This window comes from Macaca fascicularis, chromosome 5 (genome assembly GCF_037993035.2).
Source record: "Macaca fascicularis isolate 582-1 chromosome 5, T2T-MFA8v1.1".
NCBI lineage: Eukaryota > Metazoa > Chordata > Mammalia > Primates > Cercopithecidae > Macaca > Macaca fascicularis.
The window spans coordinates 163,165,593-163,186,191 of NC_088379.1; the positions used below are offsets into that span (position 1 = coordinate 163,165,593).

At 38.7% G+C, this 20,599-nt stretch overlaps 1 protein-coding gene across 18 annotated transcripts in view; it reads left to right on the forward strand.

Moving 5' to 3' along the window:
- Nucleotides 1–20,599, forward strand: part of TMEM144 (transmembrane protein 144) — a 96,910-nt gene that overhangs the window by 62,659 nt on the left and 13,652 nt on the right. For 17 of the 18 annotated variants that reach the window (XM_045392992.2, XM_045392994.2, XM_074041001.1 and 14 more), the window contains 5 exons: nucleotides 10,072–10,153; nucleotides 12,625–12,692; nucleotides 14,703–14,821; nucleotides 17,503–17,622; nucleotides 18,742–18,839. In XM_045392992.2, the coding sequence (XP_045248927.2) occupies nucleotides 10,072–10,153; nucleotides 12,625–12,692; nucleotides 14,703–14,821; nucleotides 17,503–17,622; nucleotides 18,742–18,839 (487 nt within the window). Of the gene's footprint in view, nucleotides 1–10,071; nucleotides 10,154–12,624; nucleotides 12,861–13,900; nucleotides 14,225–14,702; nucleotides 14,822–17,502; nucleotides 17,623–18,741; nucleotides 18,840–20,599 lie in introns of those variants that run through there. The other variant, XR_012435362.1, reaches the window with a different exon arrangement.

Here is a 20,599-nt window from a genome sequence, read left to right on the forward strand (position 1 = left end):
CTTGCCGGGCCAGAACAGTCAAGGTTTTACCGGTTTTATTAGTGATGATCTTCAAGACAGCTTGCAACCATATGATTTGGTTGAGCAAGTAAATGGGGGTCCAGTATCCTCACACATCATCTTGTGCCTAAGTGGCAGGCCTATAGTATTGTATAATTTTTTCAGGATGCCGTTTATCATCTTTTTAATTATCTATGGCTACACTTTGCTTTTCGCGGGAAGCATAGACGAGAAGCTTAGGAGTTTACCTGTTGTTATGGGCATTAGGAAGAAAGATGGTTTAATAGTGCCTATAACACAACTACCTGTCCACCACTCAGGTAGCTTAGCATAGGCCTTATGTCTACATGTCTAGTATAACCTAGTGGGGGCTGTCCAGTCCCGGAGGGATACTGGGTGGGCCTAAACGGTCTGCAACTTTGGGAATTTACTAAATGGATTTTCTTAGTATGGTTTGAACTGTACTAGGTGGCTGTTTTTGTAGTACTATTATACAGTTTTTGCCTAAGGCAGCTGAATCTTTCTATAGGAAGGGTGAAGTCCTTCCCCACTCTTGCTATATAGTATTGTCTAATGATTGAGGCTTTTAGGTCTTAGAAGCTATCAGGGTGATTTTTTTTGAGCCAGGAATTTATCAGGAACTGGGTCTGTAGGTACTAATTCTTGGGCTTCCTATGGCCATTGATCTCCCTTTATAGTTTCTCTACATATATAGCATGAGGTGACATTGAGAGACTGGGCTACATGCTCGGCTAATTGCAAAAACAAATTTCTTGTTTTTCCTGGAATTTCTGGTACTGGCACATTCAGTTCATCATAGAAGGTTTGAAATACTGGCTCAGGAGAGCGTTTATAAACTTTTCTTCAAACTGTAATATTTACTTGAAGATCCAGTCCAGCCTCATCAATTTTTAGGGTTACATCTTCCCCTTTTTTCCAGCGAGGATTAACGGGGTTAGTTATTACTGGTTCTAAGGGGTTCCACTGACTACTGGTACAGGAATGGCCACTTTTCTCTTTTTTGAAGGTGGACAGGATTTTTTTTCATTTTTTATTTAAGTAGCCTAAATGACACAAGACCAGTATGTACATTTATTTTTACACAGTCTTAATTTACGATAAATGTACTTATTTTCTGTCATATAGCCTCTTAATTAAGAGAACTACATCTTATTTTTAACTTATTATTATTAATGGCAGCACAGGCATCAAATTTTAAGGTGACTTGTTTGAGCACCTCTCTTTTTTTCTGGTTTGGCTAACACTTTACTTGTATCGTTTAGGAGCCTTCACTAGTCTTCAGTTTTTAATCTTATTTTAAAAACTGGTCATGCGAGGCTCAAATGGGTCATAACACATATCAGGTTGGTCATTTCTCGGGCTACATACCTTGTATAGAATAATATTATGCAAACAAGTTTTTTTAGAGTTCCAGTACACTATAATAACCATAAAATAATAGGACCGTAGCAACCTTTTGTCCTACCTCAGTGACTTGATGTATACACTGGGAATAGCCTTCAGTTTGAGGAAGGTCAGTTGAAGTCCTTACTGTACAAGTTCAAATATTAAGGAAAATGAGTCCTGCAATGAGTTTCCTCATGCTTCAGCCGTGCGTGGACCAGTCAGCCTCCAAGTATGACTAGAGCAAGGCTTGTCGTCTTCTTCAGAGTCACTTGGCAGGGATTGGTGAAGCTGCTCTCATCCACGTACGGCTCCCGGTCTGCTGATGTTTAAGGGTGGTCTCGGAGGTTGGGCCTACTAGAATAAACTGAGTCTAATACCTCTATACAGTTATGTTCAACTGGGCTCTCTGATACCGGGAGCAAGGTGACGGGGTTTAGGGTATTGTAAACTTCAATGGTTATGTGGGGATTTTCACAGAGCAAGCTTTGGTATCTAGTTAGTCTAGCATTTGTTGGCTAATGATGTCCTTTGGTATTTATTAAAGTCACCACAGCATGGGGGGACTTTATGTTTAGGTTTTGCCTAGGAGTTAACTTATCTGCTTCTTGTGCTAACAGGGCTGTTGATGCCAGGGCCCTTAGACATGGGGGCCAGCCTTTGGAAACCCCATCTAATTGTTTTGCAAGATAGGCCACTGGCCTTGGCTAGGACCCTACAGTCTGGGTTAAAACTCCAACTGCCATTTTTTTTTTCTGACACATGGGGTGTAAAGGGTTTTGTCAAGCCAGGTAGCCCCAGGGCTGGGGCCAACATGAGTTTTTCTTTTAACTCATGAAAAGCTTGTTGCTGTTGGTTGTAATAGATGTAGTTTATCTAATCTACATTTTTATTAACTGTCACCTACTAAAATATTGACTTAAATCCTGTAGCTATCTGATTTTAAGCTTTAAATTGATCTGGTATTATTTGTGGGGCCCCAACTGCATCTAAATAGATGTGAGAGTTGAAAGACCTATAAGGGGCTTCTCTCACTTTACAATGTCTTATTTTTTCTCCTTCTGGTTGATGAAATGCCAGGGTGAAAGGGATAGCCAAATGGACTAAAGCACAAGTGCCAGTCTAGTTATTTGGCAGAGTGCCCAGTAAAGGGCCACAATACCACCACACATCTGCTCGGGGATGAACAAGGGTTGACTGATGGATAAGCTCTTGAAAATTCTTAAGCTCATAGCATCCCTTCAGGTCTCCAAGGAATGCTAAGTTTCCTGCCTGTCATGAGAGACACGAAGTGAACTTAGTGTTGGGAGATGGAAGCTGGATGGCCCTCAGGGGCTGACCCGCAGGGTGCCAGACTTCGGGATATAGCAGAGAGAGCTTGCCATGACTTATTACTCCAGGCTATAGAATCCTGGAAAAGAGCTACGATGCAGCCTATGCCTGGTTGACTGGAGGACACCTTAGTGGGGAGGGGGACAATCTGGGCTTCTGGCCTGCCATGTGTACAAGCATAACAATTGCTTTTGTTTAATGTGCAGATGGAATATTTGATCCATTTTAACCAGGCATTTGCATCTTGGTATCCTGTCTTAATTGCTAACGTTTAAGTCTTTAACTTCTATGATCCTGTAGCAAAATGAATGTATGATTTTTATACCAGATAAGCTAAATCTTACCTTTATATTAGTGTGTCATTAATGTTAAACTTAATTTTAATAAAATCTTGTAGATATATTTATCCAATTTTTAATGTTTGACCATAAAGTAAGATTTTATAGACTTTTTTTAACCTTTTATAATTTTTGCAAAGAGCAGATTGGTGCTTTAAAAAAAGCCTGCTATGCTTTTATTTTAATATCCAGTTTACAGAAAAACTGGATGATACCTCTATAACTTTAGCCAATGTTTACACACAGAATTTTCTCTCTAATATTTTAAAACGTGATTAAACCTTTAAAACAAAATATACATAATTTTAACCTTTTAATGTAGATAAACATTTATATTATTATGCCTCCTTATTGTTTTATCAAAAGTATATTTTATTTTCTTTATACATCTTGCACATAAACTTTTATTATTTTTAGTTTAACATTCAGGAGGCCTAGTTACTTTTAAATTATACTACATTTCTTGCATAAATTCTTTTTTGTAACGTTTTTCTCTTTCACAGCTTTCACAGACAATTCTTTGACATGCTTTAACTTTCTGACTTATTACAAATATTTTTTTCTTTAAACAACCAGTTAATTTATTTCAGGACAAGAATTTACCATATAATACTCTTTTTACATAAATTCCGCCCCCACTTTTTTTCTTTTCCTTTTTTTTTTTTATTTTTTTGGAGATAATAACTATTCTCTTCTAAAGTGAGCTTCTTTTATGTCCATGAGCTAGACTGCCTAAGGCCACAAGAATAGAAGTTAGTATAATACATGTTACACTGTTAACTTTTAGCAAACCTTACTTTTGTTGAAAACCTTGTAAGTTTGGGATTTTAATTGTCCTTTGCTATTAATAAGACCTTGTTTTTTCCAGATTAATTTAGAATTGGTATAGATGGCTTTTTATTTTTCCTAACAGAATAGCCTCATACCTTAAGATTTTTGAGTTAATAAGTTACTTTTTTGCTTTTTTGATTTAGGATAGTTCTGAACTGAACTAGTGAGGTGTGCTCACAATGAGGTTTCTCCTAAAAGTTATTTATTTTTATTTTTTTTTCTGTTAACGAAGCAGTTGCCACTACAGATTGAATGCTTTTGGGCCATCCGTGGATTACTGGGTTAAGGATTTTTGATAGGAAGGCCTCAGTGCTTTCAGGATACGCCCTTGTTTATACTGACAACAGTGGTATTGGAGCAGTATAGGGTTACAGAGAATACTTTCAATTATCAATTACAGGTTTTAAATTTACTTTGGCTTTTAAAGGAATAGGGTACACTTTTTTTTCTTAACTACTTGTATATATCTCTCTTTCTCTCTTCGACTATGTCTCTCTTTCTTTGACTTTCCTTTTGCCTTTGTCTCTTCCTCTCTCTCTTCTCACTTATGCTGGAGCTCTCTCAACCACTGTGGAGAGATCTAAAACCAGCTGTAACCAAGCATCTATGTACAGAAACTGGTCTGGGTGCCCTGGATTTACAGGTTACCTTGTGCCATACCTTTGAAACAAGGGATCTGTCCAGGCTTCCTTCTGATGGCCAGCCTACCTTTAATGCTGGCCAGTCTACTTTACACAAAGTTTTAAGTTTTCCTGGTGTCATAATACTCCATAGTCTCCTTTAAATCCTTTCTTGAAATTTTTCAACATAGTTCCTAGTAGGGTGGGCTTATTTGTGCCTGACCCATGCTTCTTCGAGACGAAACATCACGCTCACACCACACGCACACCACAAAACAAAGAACGGGTAAAGAGGACACACACACACTTTTGCAGTTTACACCAAACCAAAATCAAAACCAAAACCAGAGTATCCAGAAATCCAAGCCAGATCAAAACCAAAACAAAGTATCAAGCAATCCAAGTCAAGTCAAAAACAAAAACCAAAGTGCCAATACAGGCACACCATGGGTGATCAGGCCACGCTTGCACTCAAATGGAGTAAGCAAGTTCCCAGGACCAGCCCTGTCAAGCAATTCAAACCAAGTCAAAACCAATACCAAAGTGCTGATAAAGGCACTCCGTGGGTGATCAGGCCACACTTCCACTCAAATGGAGTGGGCAAGTTCCCAAGACCAGTCCTATCAAGCAATTCAAACCAAGTCAAAACCAAAACCAAAACTAAACCAAAGTACCGATAAAGGCACGCCATGGGTGATCAGGCCACGCTTCCACTCAAACGGAGTAGGCAAGTTCCAAAGACCAGTCTTACCAAGTTTTAGATGTCCGGACCCCAAGTACCAGTTCCTTCCCGGTGTTCAGCCACTGCGTTGATCCTCCATGGAGGCCTGCCACACACTGCTCTGGTGAGGCGTACCACCGGGGCAAATGCCTACCCGGGAGCGCTCTCAGGATCCGCCTTGCTTGGGCTGGTCAGAGTCCCCCGCAGGGATGTTCCACAGGGCAGGCTTAAGCCGCCTAAGGAGCTGCCTCCACCTTTTGCCAATCACCTCGCCTCCCGGTCAGGGAACCAAAAAATGTAGCAGGAGGAGCTGCAGACAAAAATCCTCAGACTCCAAGTTAAAGAAGGAAGTGGTTATTCAGCCGGGGGCATCAGGCAAGACTCCTGTCTTAAGAGCTGAGCTCCCCAAGTGAGCAATTCCTGTCCCTTTGACGGGCTCACGACTCTAAGGGGGTCCGCGTGAGAGGGTCATGATCGATTGGGCAAGCAGGGAGTGTGTGACTGGGGGCTGCAGGCACCAGTAATCAGAACGAAACAGAACAGGACAGGGATTTTTTACAATGCCTTTCCATACAATAATGTCTGGAATCTATAGACAACATAACCAGTTAGGCCGGGGGTCGATCTTTAACTGCCAGGCTTAGGTCAGGCGGGCCCAGGCCTGGTTTCAGGTCTGGTTCCTAGGCGCCGGGCTACTGCCTTTAGCTTTGCTCCTCTTTCCTTTTCTGAGTATAAATCAATATAAAACAATATGAGAGGGTCTGTCTCTCTTCTCTCAAGGTCACTCATCTGTAGGGCTGCTGTGGTTTGCTGGGGGTTCACTTCACACCCCGTTCATCTGGTTCGCTCCAGCGCTTAGAGGTGTCACTGGAGGAGGCTGAAGAACAGCAAAGATGGGTGCCTTCTCCTTCATCTGGGATCTCTGACCCCAAGGGGCACCAACCCGATGCCAGTAGGATCATTCCTATATAGGGTGTCTGACAACCCCTGTCAGAGGATTTCACCCAGTTGGGTGGCATGGGGAACAGGATCCATTTACGGAAGCGCTTTGACTGTCCTTTTTGGAGGGGGTGAGCTTCGCTGGGGGGAAACCCACTCATCTGGTCTATCCAGATTCCTCAGAACTACTGGAGGGAAGGCTAACTGCTGGTCTGCAGAGACTGTGGCCAACCCTCCCCCTAAGGGAGGCCCAGGGAGGCTCGGGTTCTGTCCCTGAGCCTCGGGCTAGAGTTGTTGGAGTTCCTGCAGGGAGGCCCCGTCCAGTGAGAAAGGATGGGTCAGGGTGAGGCCTGAACAGGTGCTCTGGCCACAGTCTGCCACAGCCAGTGTGCTGGGCTTTGGGGAACACTTCTTGGGGACCAAGCTCTCCAGCCTCCCTGGCTCCAGCAGTGAAAAAGCATGGCCTGGAGCTATAGAGCTGGATGCTACCCTTCCCCCACCCAGGGAGCTTAGCGTGTTAGACAGTAATGAGTCCCATTGCTGGCTGTTGCCCCTTCCCCAAGGAGCTCAGTTGGTTTAGGCAGCAGGCAGCTGCAGCTGTGATGCTGGTCACCTCTCCCTTCGGGAGCTCAGCAGGCTTAGGCAGATTCCAGCAGAGAGGCTGTTGAGAATCCGCATGGCTCCAGTGTTGGGACCCTAGGCCCCAGTGGCGTAGGTTTGCAAGTGGGATCTTCCAATCTGTGGGTTGCACAGTTCCATGGAAAAGCATGGTTTCCCCAGCTGGGTAGCATGCTCACTCACCAATTCCTTGGCTGCGGGGTGGGGGCCCTGCAGCCCTGTGTGGCTCTCAGGTGGGCCATTAGACCACACTGCTTTTCCTTCCTGACCGTTATTACGTCAGCCACCTAGTCAGTTCTGATGAGAAAATCTGGATACCTTGGTTGCCAGTGAAGGATTCACACACTGATTATCATTCTTTTTGATGTGACCCTCTGATTGCTGCTGTTGCTAGTTGGCCATCTTGGTCCCACCTACCCTATCTGTGGCTTTCAAGTATTTTCTAACATATCATTCTGTATTGTTTATTAGAAAAATGCACAGGTCTATACAGAGTAGAGGATTTTCATTGTATAATTTTGAGAACAAAATGCCAATTAATGTCTAATATTAACCTTACAAATATATATACATAATATGCACGCACAGAAATACACACATATTTACACAAATATATGTATGCAAATATATATATATAGAATACGTATAAAACATACACATATATAACTCATTTAAATATACTGATATAATTAGGCTTTATGCATTCAATTTTACTACGTGTTAAATATCTTGAGGACCCTGAAGGAGATATGTGGTTTTCACCGTAGGGCTGGAAAGGCGTGATACCTTTCTTCCCTATCACAAAGGTCATGGCTGACACTCCTATAACAAAAGACAGGTTGATGAGACAAAAACATAACAAAATTTAATCAAAGTTCTGCATGACATGGGAACCTGAAGACCCAAAGACGCAGGGAAAAAAACATCTGTTTTTCTGCTTAGATTTGAAGATTTGACAGCCATGTAGAAATGTAATTACACAAAGGGTGTGATCTAATGGTAATAGACTGAGGGGAGAAACACAGCGAAACCTGCCTGTTCAGATTCTTCTTGGTCTCTTTGTGTAGTATTTCTTCCTCCTTGATAGGCAGCAGGACCCCTCTGGAATGAGAGTCTTATGATCTAGACAAGGTAGGTCAGAGAATTTCTGTATAGCCAGCCCCTACACAGAAAGTGGAAGGTTGGGAGTTGTTAGAGTAACTGATCTAGGTTTCAAGGCTGGCTTTGAGAAAGAGGGATTCTAGTGTCCATGACTTATCTTGGAGAAGAGGAATTCTAATTTCTGTGGTCTGCTTTGTGGGAGAAAGGTGAGTGGAAGCCATCAAGGCGTGAGGAAGTCAGAGAGAGACTTGCCTTCTGAGGTTGCTTCTAAGGCCTTCCAATCTCCTATAGTTCAAAGCACTCAGCATGCCAAAGTGCCGTAATTTGGGGTATCATTTTTGGACCCCAACACTGGCTTCTATTGAATTAGAAAATCTTTAGAGAAAAAAGATTACATTGTGGCAAATGGTCTAGATTGTGTGGTAACTATTCTTAGTGTTGTGGGGATTCAAAAAGGAAGATTCAGTGAGGACTGGCCCAAGGGAAAGTTTTTTTTTTTAAAACCACATTCAACACTTCAACTCTTGTTTAGTTTGGATAGGACACAGAGTATGTAGGGTGTCCAGCTAGGGAAGAAAGAGAAGCAGGTGCAAGTCATTGTGAAAAATTGGGGAGGGGTTGGTAGAGAGCTTGGAGCAGGCAGTGGTCAGGCATAGAAGCCCATACGAGGATTTATGTTGAGATACGTTGAGTGGAACATAATGCAGAGAGCCATAAAAATCAAAAAGGAAAGTTAAATCTCATATGGAAAGGAATAGGAAACTATTCATGTTTTAAAGCAAGTAGGAGATTGAACAAAGAAACCTAACTAGAACATTTTAATTTTTACACAAAAGATAGCACATGATAGACACTCTTCTGTACCTAGCTACCTACCCTATTTCAGTGTCATATATGCTTTGAAAGCTTATTTTGTTTGAAATGTTGAACCATGCAAATGTATTTTAAAAGTATTTCAAAAGAGATGTTAAAAGTATCCCAACGTTGTTCATCTTCTCAAGTTAATTTAATCTTTTGACGCATTTTAACAAATTTGCAAGGCTTAAAAGCCAAGAGTAAGTGAGGCATTTGTTTCAAAGATACAGGACATCAATAGCATATTATGAGAGAGATGTTAAAGGGAAAAATGTCACTAGACTTAAATGTATGTTTTTATCTCTTAAACTATATCCTGGAGATCTTTCCATATCAGAGCATAGATATCATCATCATTCCATTTTTACAGCTGCATAGTATTCCATTGTATAACCATGTAGGCCACCTCACCTGAGTTTGCGTGTACCTGTGTGAGTGGTCCTGGGGCAGGATTGGTAAGGTGAAGAGTGGACACACTGGTGGCCTCAGTAGATCACCCCAGATTCTCCTCTGTGGGAGTCATACAGTTCTGCACTTCTACCAGCAGTATCTAAGAGTATCTGTCCCCTAGCGTTTGTCCAACTGAGGATGTTCAACTTTTGAAGTTGGTCAATATAATAGCTAAGAAATATTATTTCAATGTAGTTTTCTTTCTTTCTTTCTTTCTTTTACTTTTTGGTGTTTTTTTATATTATTATTATACTTTAAGTTCTAGGGTACATGTGCATAACGTGCAGGTTTGTTACATATGTATACTTGTGCCATATTGCTCAACTCGTCAGCACCCATCAACTCGTCATTTACATCAGGTATAACTCCCAGTGCAATCCCTCCCCCCTCCCCTCTCCCCATGATAGGCCCCGGTGTGTGATGTTCCCCTTCCCGAGTCCAAGTGATCTCATTGTTCATTTCCCACCTATGAGTGAGAACATGCGGTGTTTGGTTTTCTGTTCTTGCGATAGTTTGCTGAGAATGATGGTTTCCAGCTGCATCCATGTCCCTACAAAGGACACAATGTAGTTTTCATTTGCGTTTCTTTTACAATGTGATTTCAAAGTTAAGGGAAAGATCTGATGTGGAAGGAAAGCTTATGAGTTTAGCCTTTAGCCCGTTGTAATTAAGGAAAATGAGAAACATCTGAGAGAATAGGAGTTCTGGCAAAACGGCAGGACCACTGAAGGGGCAATTTGAAAGTAATCATTGTATCTTTAGGATCCGATTATTTAAGATGTGTGTTTTTTTCTTAAAAATCAAGCAGCTTGATATAAACCAGTATTATGACAAATATCACTAAACTTTATTTTCCTTGCAGTGCTTTCATATTTTTGTTCATCAAAAGTGAAATACCAAATAACACGTGTTCCGTGGATACCACTCCATTAATAACAGAGCCTGTGAGTATAGTATGAGAGACAACTTGATTTGAAACATAAAATTAAGATAAATGGAAAATACATAAATTTCAAACACAGATGAAAAAGTGGTATTTGCTCATCACTCCTGGCGATGTAAAATATCTAAGCTTATTTATTGTGGCTAGGTCTATGTAGCAATCAATCAGTATTTCCACAGTTGAGCGTCTCAGCTAGCACACAGGTTTATTTATTTTGATTAACAGATCTCTACTAGGTGATATATATATATATATATCCCCATGTTTTGTAATAATTTAAAGATTCATGCAATAGAGGAACCCTAAATACTGCAGAGGAATGTGAAAGTAACTTTAGAAAGGAGGAGGAAGGAAGTTTGGAAGTTGGTCCAGGGCAGAATAGACCATAGGAAGCCCATGAAAGGTAAGTGAAGTCGTATGAGAGTAGGAATTGGTATCCCATTCCACCCAAAGTGAAAAACAGAAAATATGATAGGAGTCACTGTTTTGACCTTGAAGAATCTAAATTAGTCTGGAATAGTAAATCTGAGTGAAATAGGAGCAACTTTTTAAAGGGACCTGATAAAGCACAAGTGTCAGCAGCTGCATATACAAAAGTGACTTCAGGGCAAAGCCCCATTGCCATGAACCCAGGCCCTAATCCTTCTCATCTCAAGAAATCGCTCCTGTCTGCCCTGGGCCAGTGCTATCCAGCTGCCCTCTGAATCCAGCGCTCCTCACCCCCAATGGGGTATTGCCCCTTCGCAGGGTGCTTATCTTCAAAATTAATCTTTTCCCCTTTCCTTCTTCCCCTATCAAAACTTTTATCAACTAAAGCCTTAGTTAAATTGATGCTAAAGTTGAATAGTAATTAGCTTAAGTGTAAAGAGAAGAGGCTTATTAATCCACAGGCATCTCTAATCAGGGAAATGTTTCAGGCAGAAGGGAGGATTTGGCTTTGGGAAAGGGCTCCTTGCCTGCTTCAGGGATCCAGACACCTCCTGCCCGACCATCCTCCAAAACAATGGAAGAAAATAATAAAACAAATGCATTTTGGTAAAAGATACACAGTAGGTTAACTGCCTGAGATTTTTCTAGGCAATAAGTTTAAAGATCCATAAACAGCATGATTTATGGGTACGCAAACACGTATCATGAGCTCCTTACGGTGAAAGAAACCGTTATTGCCAAAGGAAAACTTGACTTAGCACATAACAAAAAATTCAAACCTACTTTCTTGTCTCTTACAAAAACAGTAAGAGTATATTATCAAGAATACTTCAGCTGGCCAGGCATGGTGGCTCATGCCCATAATCCCAGCACTGTGGGAGGCCAAGGTGGGCAGATCACCTGAGGTCAGGAGTTCAAGACCAGCCTGTCCAACATGGTGAAACTCTATCTCTACTAAAAATACAAAAAAAAAAAAAATGAGCTGGGTGTGGTGGCATACACCTGTAATCCCAGCTACTTGAGAGGCTGAGGCAGGAGAATCACTTGAACCTGAAAGAAGGAGGTTGCAGTGAGTCAAGATCACACCACCGCACTCCAGCCTGGGCAACAGGAGTGAAACTCCATCTCAAAAAAAAAAAAAGAAAAGAAAAGAAAAAAAGAACACTTAAGCTAAGAGGCAGTATTATAATATACTCCCCTTATCCACAGGGGATATGTTCCAAGACACCCAAGGAATGCCTGAAACCACAGATAGTACCAAACCCTATACATACTATTTCTTTGTATCTGATCACTAAGACAGCTACTAAGTGACTGGGGGGCAGGCAGTGTATACAGTATGGATAGGCTGGACATAGGAATCCTTCACATTCCAGGTGAGATGGAGAGGGACGATGCAGGGTTTCATCACACTATTCAGAACAGTGTGCAATTGAAAACTTATGAAATATTCATTTCCAGAATTTTTCATTTAATATCTTTGGACTACTGTTGACAGTGGGTAACTGAAACCACAGAAAGCGAAACTACAGATAAGGGAGGGATACTGTAATTCCATAGTAGAAATATGAATTTGCTCATAATTTTTCCTGACTTAGAATATCAGCCTCATATTGAAACATGGCTTGGAATATTTTATTAACTAATTAGGTAAAAAAAAAATCAGTATAAGAAATGCTCATTGATCTTAAGCGTTCCATAGGAGGACAGTCTAATTTCCTTACAGATTATACAGACCATTAAAATATGCAAATGAAACATGAGTGAATAAGTTTTATTAGTTTTTATAGGTGTATCACAACAGTCACATACTAAATGTGAAAATTTGAAATGGAGGATTTGCCAACTGCCAAGTCATCCTAAATGAAAGAGGAAAGAATTATAAATAGTTGAGTTTAGAGATATCAGAATACATAGGTGACATGTTTATTATATTTTAAAGCATGTTTGAAAGAGAAGAGAAAAACACTAGAAATATTATCACCAGTGTGATTATCAATTGAATGCTCTTTTTGTTTTAATTTGGGTCAATGTTTTCTATAGGTGATCAACAAAACTCAAGACCCCTGTTCCTGGGTGGATAAACTTTCTCCAGTACACCACCGCATAGTGTAAGGAGAAGTTACTTCTTTGCTCTATTATTCTGCTTCATATTTGGTTAAAGCAGTGATTACCAGCATGAAGTAATGTTCATCTCAGTTCAAGAAGAAAATAGTAATGCAAGCTTTGACTTCTATCTCCATGCGACAAGGTTTTGTTTGTCCCCTGCTGAATTTTAGGTACAGATGCCCTTGAGCTCAACTGCTTTGAGTAATTACTAAATCATTGCATTTCTCTCCAAATGATAAGTAGATAATAAAAGCAACCTAATTTTGCATGACTTGTGTAGCTAAAGTAAAAGAGGTAGTATTGTGACCAACCCGCTCTCAGCAGTCACAATCAGATTAGGCAATAAGCTTGTCTAGCACTGCACCACCCGGGATGTCCACCCTGCTCTGGGAATCCCCACACTCCTGTATTTAGACAGTTACATAATTCCAGACATTCATTGTCAAACATAGTGGAATATTCTGTGTCCGTGTGAGTCCTACTCCCCCTATCTCCTTAAGGACTCAGAGAGTTGGGCTCAACATCAGCCCCTCTACTTTATAGTGTGTGGTTTTTTTTTTTTTTTGGTCATTGTTCTGTTTTGGTTTTTGGACTTCCAAATAAATATGAAAATACACACTAGTCTATAGCTTGCATTTTACATTTGATGGCTGCTTTAAACTTCATGTGGTGGCATCTTTTGACTCAAGAATAGAAAACCTTCTTTTTGATAGTGTATATACTATTTTTACAGGGGGAAAGAGCAGCACCTGACACATAGTAGATAATACATATTTGAATAATTTGAATGAATGAAAGAGTAACCACCTTTGGAAGAAATAAATATGTTGCTGGTTTTGCATCAGAATAAAACCAATCTTTAAAACAAAAAATTTTTTCAAATTTTTTTTCACAAAGCCTCCCCTTCATTAAGATATTTGTTAAGAAAAATATTGTTAGTTGTCTTGTAATTAGCTAGGCCTAAAGTCTTCTCTGTGTTTGGGATGCTCCACGGCTATGAAGTCTAGACCTCACGTGACACAAGGATTTCCACTATGAGTAGAACATGTTGCCAAGGTGGTCTTGTGAGTTTGTACAGGCTCATATTACTTATAGTACTGTTTAAATTGACTAAGTTAGTTTTTAAGCTTTGGAGGGAATTGTTTTTGCCTACAACTGTTTTCTGTTTGGAGGGTTTTTTGTGTGATTTTTTTTTTTTTTTTTTTTTTAGAGACAAGGTCTCACTCTGTCGTCTGGGCTGGAGTGCAGTGGCAAAGTGCTGGGATTACAGGCGAAAGCCACCACGCCTGGCCTGTTTTCTGTCTTCTGTCATCGTCCTTTGTGTTAACTTCAAGGAACTGTTCCAAAATATGAATCACCTCCCCCTACAATCATTGGAAATGCTTGCTTCATGCAGATACGGCCCAATTCTAACTCCAGTGCTGAAAATGAAACATTTTCTTTTTATAAAAAGGAATGTTTTGTCTGAAATACCCAGATTATTTAATTAAATCAGCACTTCCTCTTGACCATGGCATTGTCAACTAAGGCATAGGCAAGTTCATGGATTTCAATAGCTGTTTTCAACAAACATGCATTTAGTACTTAGTCTGTCCTAGTTCTGTGCTGGATAGGATGGCCTGTTAAAATTTTTAAAAAAGCATAAAGCATGGTGTCAGTATATAGATATCTCAATTTAATTAGAGTGCCAAGTTTATTTATGTAGACCGTACAATATAACTGTAGCAATATTCTCATCCATGTAATAACAATTTATACTCCATTTTAATTTCTATAAATCATGTACTTCTAAAATTAGACACTGGTGGACTAAAGCTGTCCTCCTAGTCCTGATGCCACTTTAATAGTGCAGGGTATTTCTGTGACTTCTGTCAGTCACAGAGCTTGAGATAAATGGGTGCTTTTTGCCTGTTTGTGATTTGCCTTTTGAAGCATGTTTATGATTCCGTTTGTGCGTTTGTGAGAAATATTGCTTTGGGCCAAGATTAATAGTGATTTGTTTGTTTTGTAAGGGGCTGCAGTCTTGCAGTGATATCTGGAGTACTCTATGGATCTACATTTGTGCCAATCATCTATATCAAGGACCACAGCAAAAGAAATGATAGTATATATGCAGGGGCAAGCCAATATGGTGAGAATAAAAAGTTATCTTACTTTATTAATATATATTTGTATGAATATAAAAAGAATTGTGATAATAGTAAATATTGATGGGTCGATTCGATCTTTCTTTGTCATTGTAAGTGATGAATTAGAAAGGCACTGAAGACCAAAAATAATAAAGGATTGAGTATTTTCATATGATCTTTAACATACAAATGCAACCAACTTTAGTCAGGACTCTTTTCAACTACTTGGATCTTAACACATGGCTTCTGACTTTCCAGTAACATTTGGAAATTATGTTTCAGTTAGATGATCTCTGGGAAAATATGTATATTTCTGCTCTTTTAAAAAGGCTAAAGTATAGTGCATAGTACTTTAAAATCAGGTAAAGGTTAATGTATAGCCTATATGGTCAGAGGATATTATTTTTCAAGCACAGAGTCGTGCACTGGAAGGCCCAGCGTAATGTTTCCTGTTAATCTCTGAGTTTCCGTTGATAGAATTAATCTCCAGGAGTAAACTCAATACTATATGCAATAGCCTTGTACAGGTTCAAAAGGAGATGAATGAGTGTTTACTTTGGGGATCCTCTGATTATGTTGCAGCATGACTTACACCCATGAAATGATAAGAGAATAAGATTATTCATAAAGTTCTAAATCAGATGGCACAGAAAATTAATGTGACCTCTGTTCAGATAAAGGAGAATTTGGAGGGCAAAATTCATGGGGGAATAATTATTAAAGAATTTCAGATTTGAACTCAACTTTAACAGAAAAGATAGACTGAGTAGATGCCATAGTTTCCATCTTCCTTTTTGTAGTTATCCCCATGTATATCATTCAAACCTTTTATTGATTTCTTTCTCTTGTTAAAATTTTACACAAATCCTTTTTTGCATTTTTACAAAAAGATAAAAACTAACAAAAATAGAATAACATAGGACAAATTAAAATAAGGTCTCACTAAAGAAAGAAAAACAAGAGTGGGTGTATAAAAGGAACCAGAAATGAGTCTAAAATCCTTGTACTATATTTGCATACTTGCTAGAAAGGAGGCGTAAATTTGGCTCTTAGAGTCCTTGTAGGCACAAGGAAAATCAGATCAGCCTCATGATTCAATGAGCACAAGATAAAAAAAACCTAATTGTTCAGGAGCACAGATGTTCTTGGTACAGGGACATAATAAACAATGTCCTCAACAATCTCTACACAAAGAGAACAATGGCTTCTTAGGGGTCTTGCTTGTGACAACTCTGAATGTAATGTGATGGGGACACTTTATCCCAGTTTATTCAAAAAAAATTAGGGGGGATTATTTTTTTTTCATTTATTTAACAACATATATGTAGTATGTGGTCTGTCCTAAATATTTTATAAATACTCGGTTAATTCTCATAGCAACTAATACCCTTATTATCTTAGTTTTACAATGGAGAAAATTAAGACAGAGACATGAGATGATTTGTCCAAGCCCCAAAGTTAGTAAGTATTGAAATGAGGATTTGTACCCAGATGGCCCATGCTTTTAATCACTGTATTTTGCTTTCCTTTGTGGTGGTCCGTATACAGATGTATTGCCCTTACATGATCCAGAAGTAGGATTTAAGACTTAGAGCAACAGACAAACTCCCTGTCTGTTAAGCTTTACTTCCTAAACATGGCCACTCATCTTTGTCAAAATTTTAGGGGACAGAAACATTGAGTCCAACATGGCTTTCCCAGCCAAGAACCTGTAGTGCACCCATCTGTGTGGCCACAGTCCCATCTGCTTAAACAGTCAGTGGAGTTGGAATTTTTCCGAGATTGGGCTACCATCATGTGATATTAACTCCCCCATGTACTTAGGTTTATAATCAACAATTGAATAAAACCCTCTCTGGATTAACTTCCTGAATAGCCTTCTGTACAGCTGTCATCTGCAACAGAGATGCTGGTCTCCAGATTGATCAATGGATCCTATAAAATTAGCACCCCCAGTTTTTTTCATTCACATCCTCACTGTGGTCATCCTGAGGATTTGCTATAATTTCTATTGTCATTAGTAAAATTAGGCCTGAATGCCTATTTTAAAAGGGAGGTATTAACATCATAGTTACATAATTCATTCTTTCTTATTTAGCTTTACCAGATGATCATAAAAGCTAGCCTTTAGTTTTGATTATAGGAACAAATTTACTACTTAATGTATCTAGATTTTAAATATATTAATTAAAATTCTATATGAACAGCATGTAGAAAACTAAGATGAGTAAATATAATTAATGGTTTTTTGGGGGGGGTTTTTTTTGGTTGTTTTTGTTTTTTTTTTTGAGACAGAGCCTCGCTCTGTCACCCAGGCTGGAGTGCAGTGGCATGATTTCCCCTCACTGCAAGCTCCACCTCCTGGGTTTACACCATTCTTCTGCCTCAGCCTCCCGAGTAGCTGGGACTACAGGCTCCCACCACCACACAAGGCTAATTTTTTGTGTTTTTAGTAGAGGTGGGGTTTCACCGAGTTAACCAGGATGGTCTTGATCTCCTGACCTCATGATCCGCACACCTCAGCCTCCCAAAGGGCTAGGATTACAGGTGTGAGCCACTGCACCCAGCCTGATTAATGGTTTCTTTACCTTTAAGGTTAATTTTGGTGAGTTTATTTTCAGAAATCTAAATATATCTGGAATGATGAAAATGGTGTTTGAGAGGTTTTAATCTCTATTTTCAGATTTAGACTATGTTTTTGCACACTTCAGTGGCATCTTTCTTACAAGTTCTGTCTACTTTCTGGCCTACTGCATAGCCATGAAAAATAGTCCTAAGCTATATCCTGAAGCAGTCCTACCAGGTAAGAATATGTACTACAGATCTTACTATGTGAAAGTATCATCTACAACTCATTTAACTTGAATACGTTTCTTCTGGAAACAAAGCCATCCTCTGTGTGTATGTGTGGTGTGTTTGTGTGTGTGTGTGTGTGTGTGTGTGTTCATTCCCCCTAATTACTTTTGCCCAGTTCACCACCAAATATGAAGTATTTTAAATCCTTGAAACTGAATATGAAATGTTGGCCATTATTACAGAACCTAAAACTTAAACAATAAGTTTATTAATAAGATATTTTCCTGTGCCAAATATCTTCTGTATTGATCATCGTTCTTTACTATTTCTTTTTCACTATCTAAGGGTTCATATATCAACAAATAGGAATATGCAGTAACTTGGGAAAACAGTTTCTACAAAATGTAAGAAGAGATTGTGATGACTTCAAAAAAGACATATGTTAAACATACATGCTTTTGGACTTAATTCATTAGGCATTGATCTTTTTTTAAAAAAATCTCATTTAGGAGTTTATTATAATTCAATTTGGAATGTAGGTCCACAAGTAAAATTTTTTAAAGGCAAAAATAAAGCATAAGTCAGAGACTTATTCTGAATGCCTAACAGATTTATTTTAAAGAATGCCACCATTTGGAAAATGCTAGAATACTTTACCGAATGCCTAGCTAAAGTACTGTGAAAGTTTTAGCTGGTATTTTTACTTAAATACTATAGGGTTTTTGTTTGTTTGTTTTGTTTTGTTTTGTTTTCTTGGCTGTAGCATCACTCTGATTCACTTTATTAATATCTATGGTTTATAGTAAATGATATTTGCAGAGAATGTTTGGGTTCAGTATGTCCCCTAGGCCCCTTTTCACCACCCAATCTCTACCTCTTTGACTACTATGGATACTTTAATGCCGATAATGTGAAAGCATCAATCACTCTACCCATAGCAGGCAAGAGTAGAGAAATTACCTGGTTCTAAAATAACAATAAAACACAGCTCAAAATTCCATATTGGCCAACAACATTGATCGGAATGTATTTATATGTGCACTTTGATATTCCTGTTGTAGCTTAAAGTGTGAGTTCTTCAGGAGGGGAACATGGTCTGCAAATGTGTGTTGTCTTTGTATTTCAGGATTCCTGTCAGGAGTACTTTGGGCAATAGCTACCTGCTGTTGGTTCATAGCAAATCACTCTCTGAGTGCTGTGGTCAGTTTTCCAATAATCACTGCTGTAAGTAGCTGAACTGTTTCTCCAAATTTTCATTTTATAAATGTAATCCTGATTTTTCTGAAGCACTGTTAGGGCATCACTAAAGACTGTCATGGAGTTTGATTTTTTAGGAGTGCAATTAATGGATTCGGATAGACAAAGTGACCCTATTGAATCTTCATGTGCTTGATTGCTAAGGAATATTTCTCACCTCATTTTAGCAGGGCTATTAATCCTTAATCTTTAATATCCTTGCAGTTTTTGGTTTGATTGGTTTATCTAATGTCATGTTAGAGACATTGTAATTTGCTATTTGTAACTATTATTCTCTCCTTATATAAAAGTTTATAAATATAAAAAATGATTTTATGCCTATTACCACATCAATGTCTTGACAATTTTGTGAGATTGAAAGTACTTCAGACACCTCTTCCTATGGTACTTCACTGTGTTTTTCTTTTGTTTTGTGTGTGTGTGTGTGTGTGTGTTTTTGTTTGTTTGTTTTGTTTTGTTTTGCCCACGCTGGAGTGCAGTGGCACAATCTCGGTTCACTGCAAGCTCTGCCTCCTGGGTTCATGCCATTCTCCTGCCTCAGCCTCCTGATACTTCACTGTTTTTAAGTAAAACTTTCTGAAAGTGCTAAAGCAAGGTGTTGTCTCTGGATGATACCACTTATTACAGCATACTTAATACAATTTGCTTCATCCATTTTTTTAGGTGCCAATTATATAAAACATAGATAATAGAAAAACTTTTTTTTACGTAGGCAAAATAAGTACTCATAAGATTATTCCCATTTTGAAGATGAGAAAATTGAGGCAATAGCTAAGAATATATCTGAAGTCACATAGCTAGGGAAAATCTGAAGACTTTTAAGTCCAGGGTTCCCAGTACACAGTGCTACTTTCTGCCATCAGCATGGAATCTAATTTAGAATTTGTTTCAGGTTCACTAAGGTACTAGGACTGATATATACATATAGGAACTGCTTTCATGTTGGACTCTTAGGTCTACCCTAGATATTGTAAATTGCTAACCAGCATTCAACTGCATACCCTGCTTCCAAAATCATCATCACTAACAAAATTTATCTAAAACATTTTAGTGTTTGCATACCTGTGTAAAGCTAGAAAACTGATTTTTAGAAATAATATCTAGTCTAAAAACCATTGATAAAATTTGATATAAACCCTGGGTATCAAACAGTATATTTTGACAGTTCTACTCTGTAAAATAGTTAACTTTCAAATGCAACTAAATTCAAATAATAAAGGGTTTTTTCTTTAAAATTTAAAGAACCTACATTTTAACATTTTTAATCCTGCTGAGGGAAAATCTAGCAAGTTATGAAGAATTTCTGTAGGTCTAAACTCTTCACAATTGAAATGGCAAAGGACCCAAATTCTTTCCAACAAGGGACGTGTTCCTCCTTATTTCAAGGACACTTAATGTTAGAAGTGACAGGCAGTGGGTATAAAGTTTACCTGTTAAATGCACAAAAGCAAATTTGTAGAGAAAAGTATACAGTATGATGTGTCCCTTGGCTATAGATGCAAATGTTATTTGAAAATATTAAATTCCACCACATAAGGGGGAATAATATTTATTAAAATAGAACAAGCCATTATTTACATCAAATGTAAACTTTTATCTTTATCATGTAATAGTGATTTTTTTTCTTTTACTCAAATTATAGTATTGAGCAGATGTGAGTTCTCCAAGAAGGTTTTGAGGCAATTTTTTCTAAAATACACAGATGCAATTAAGCCACACAGACAAAT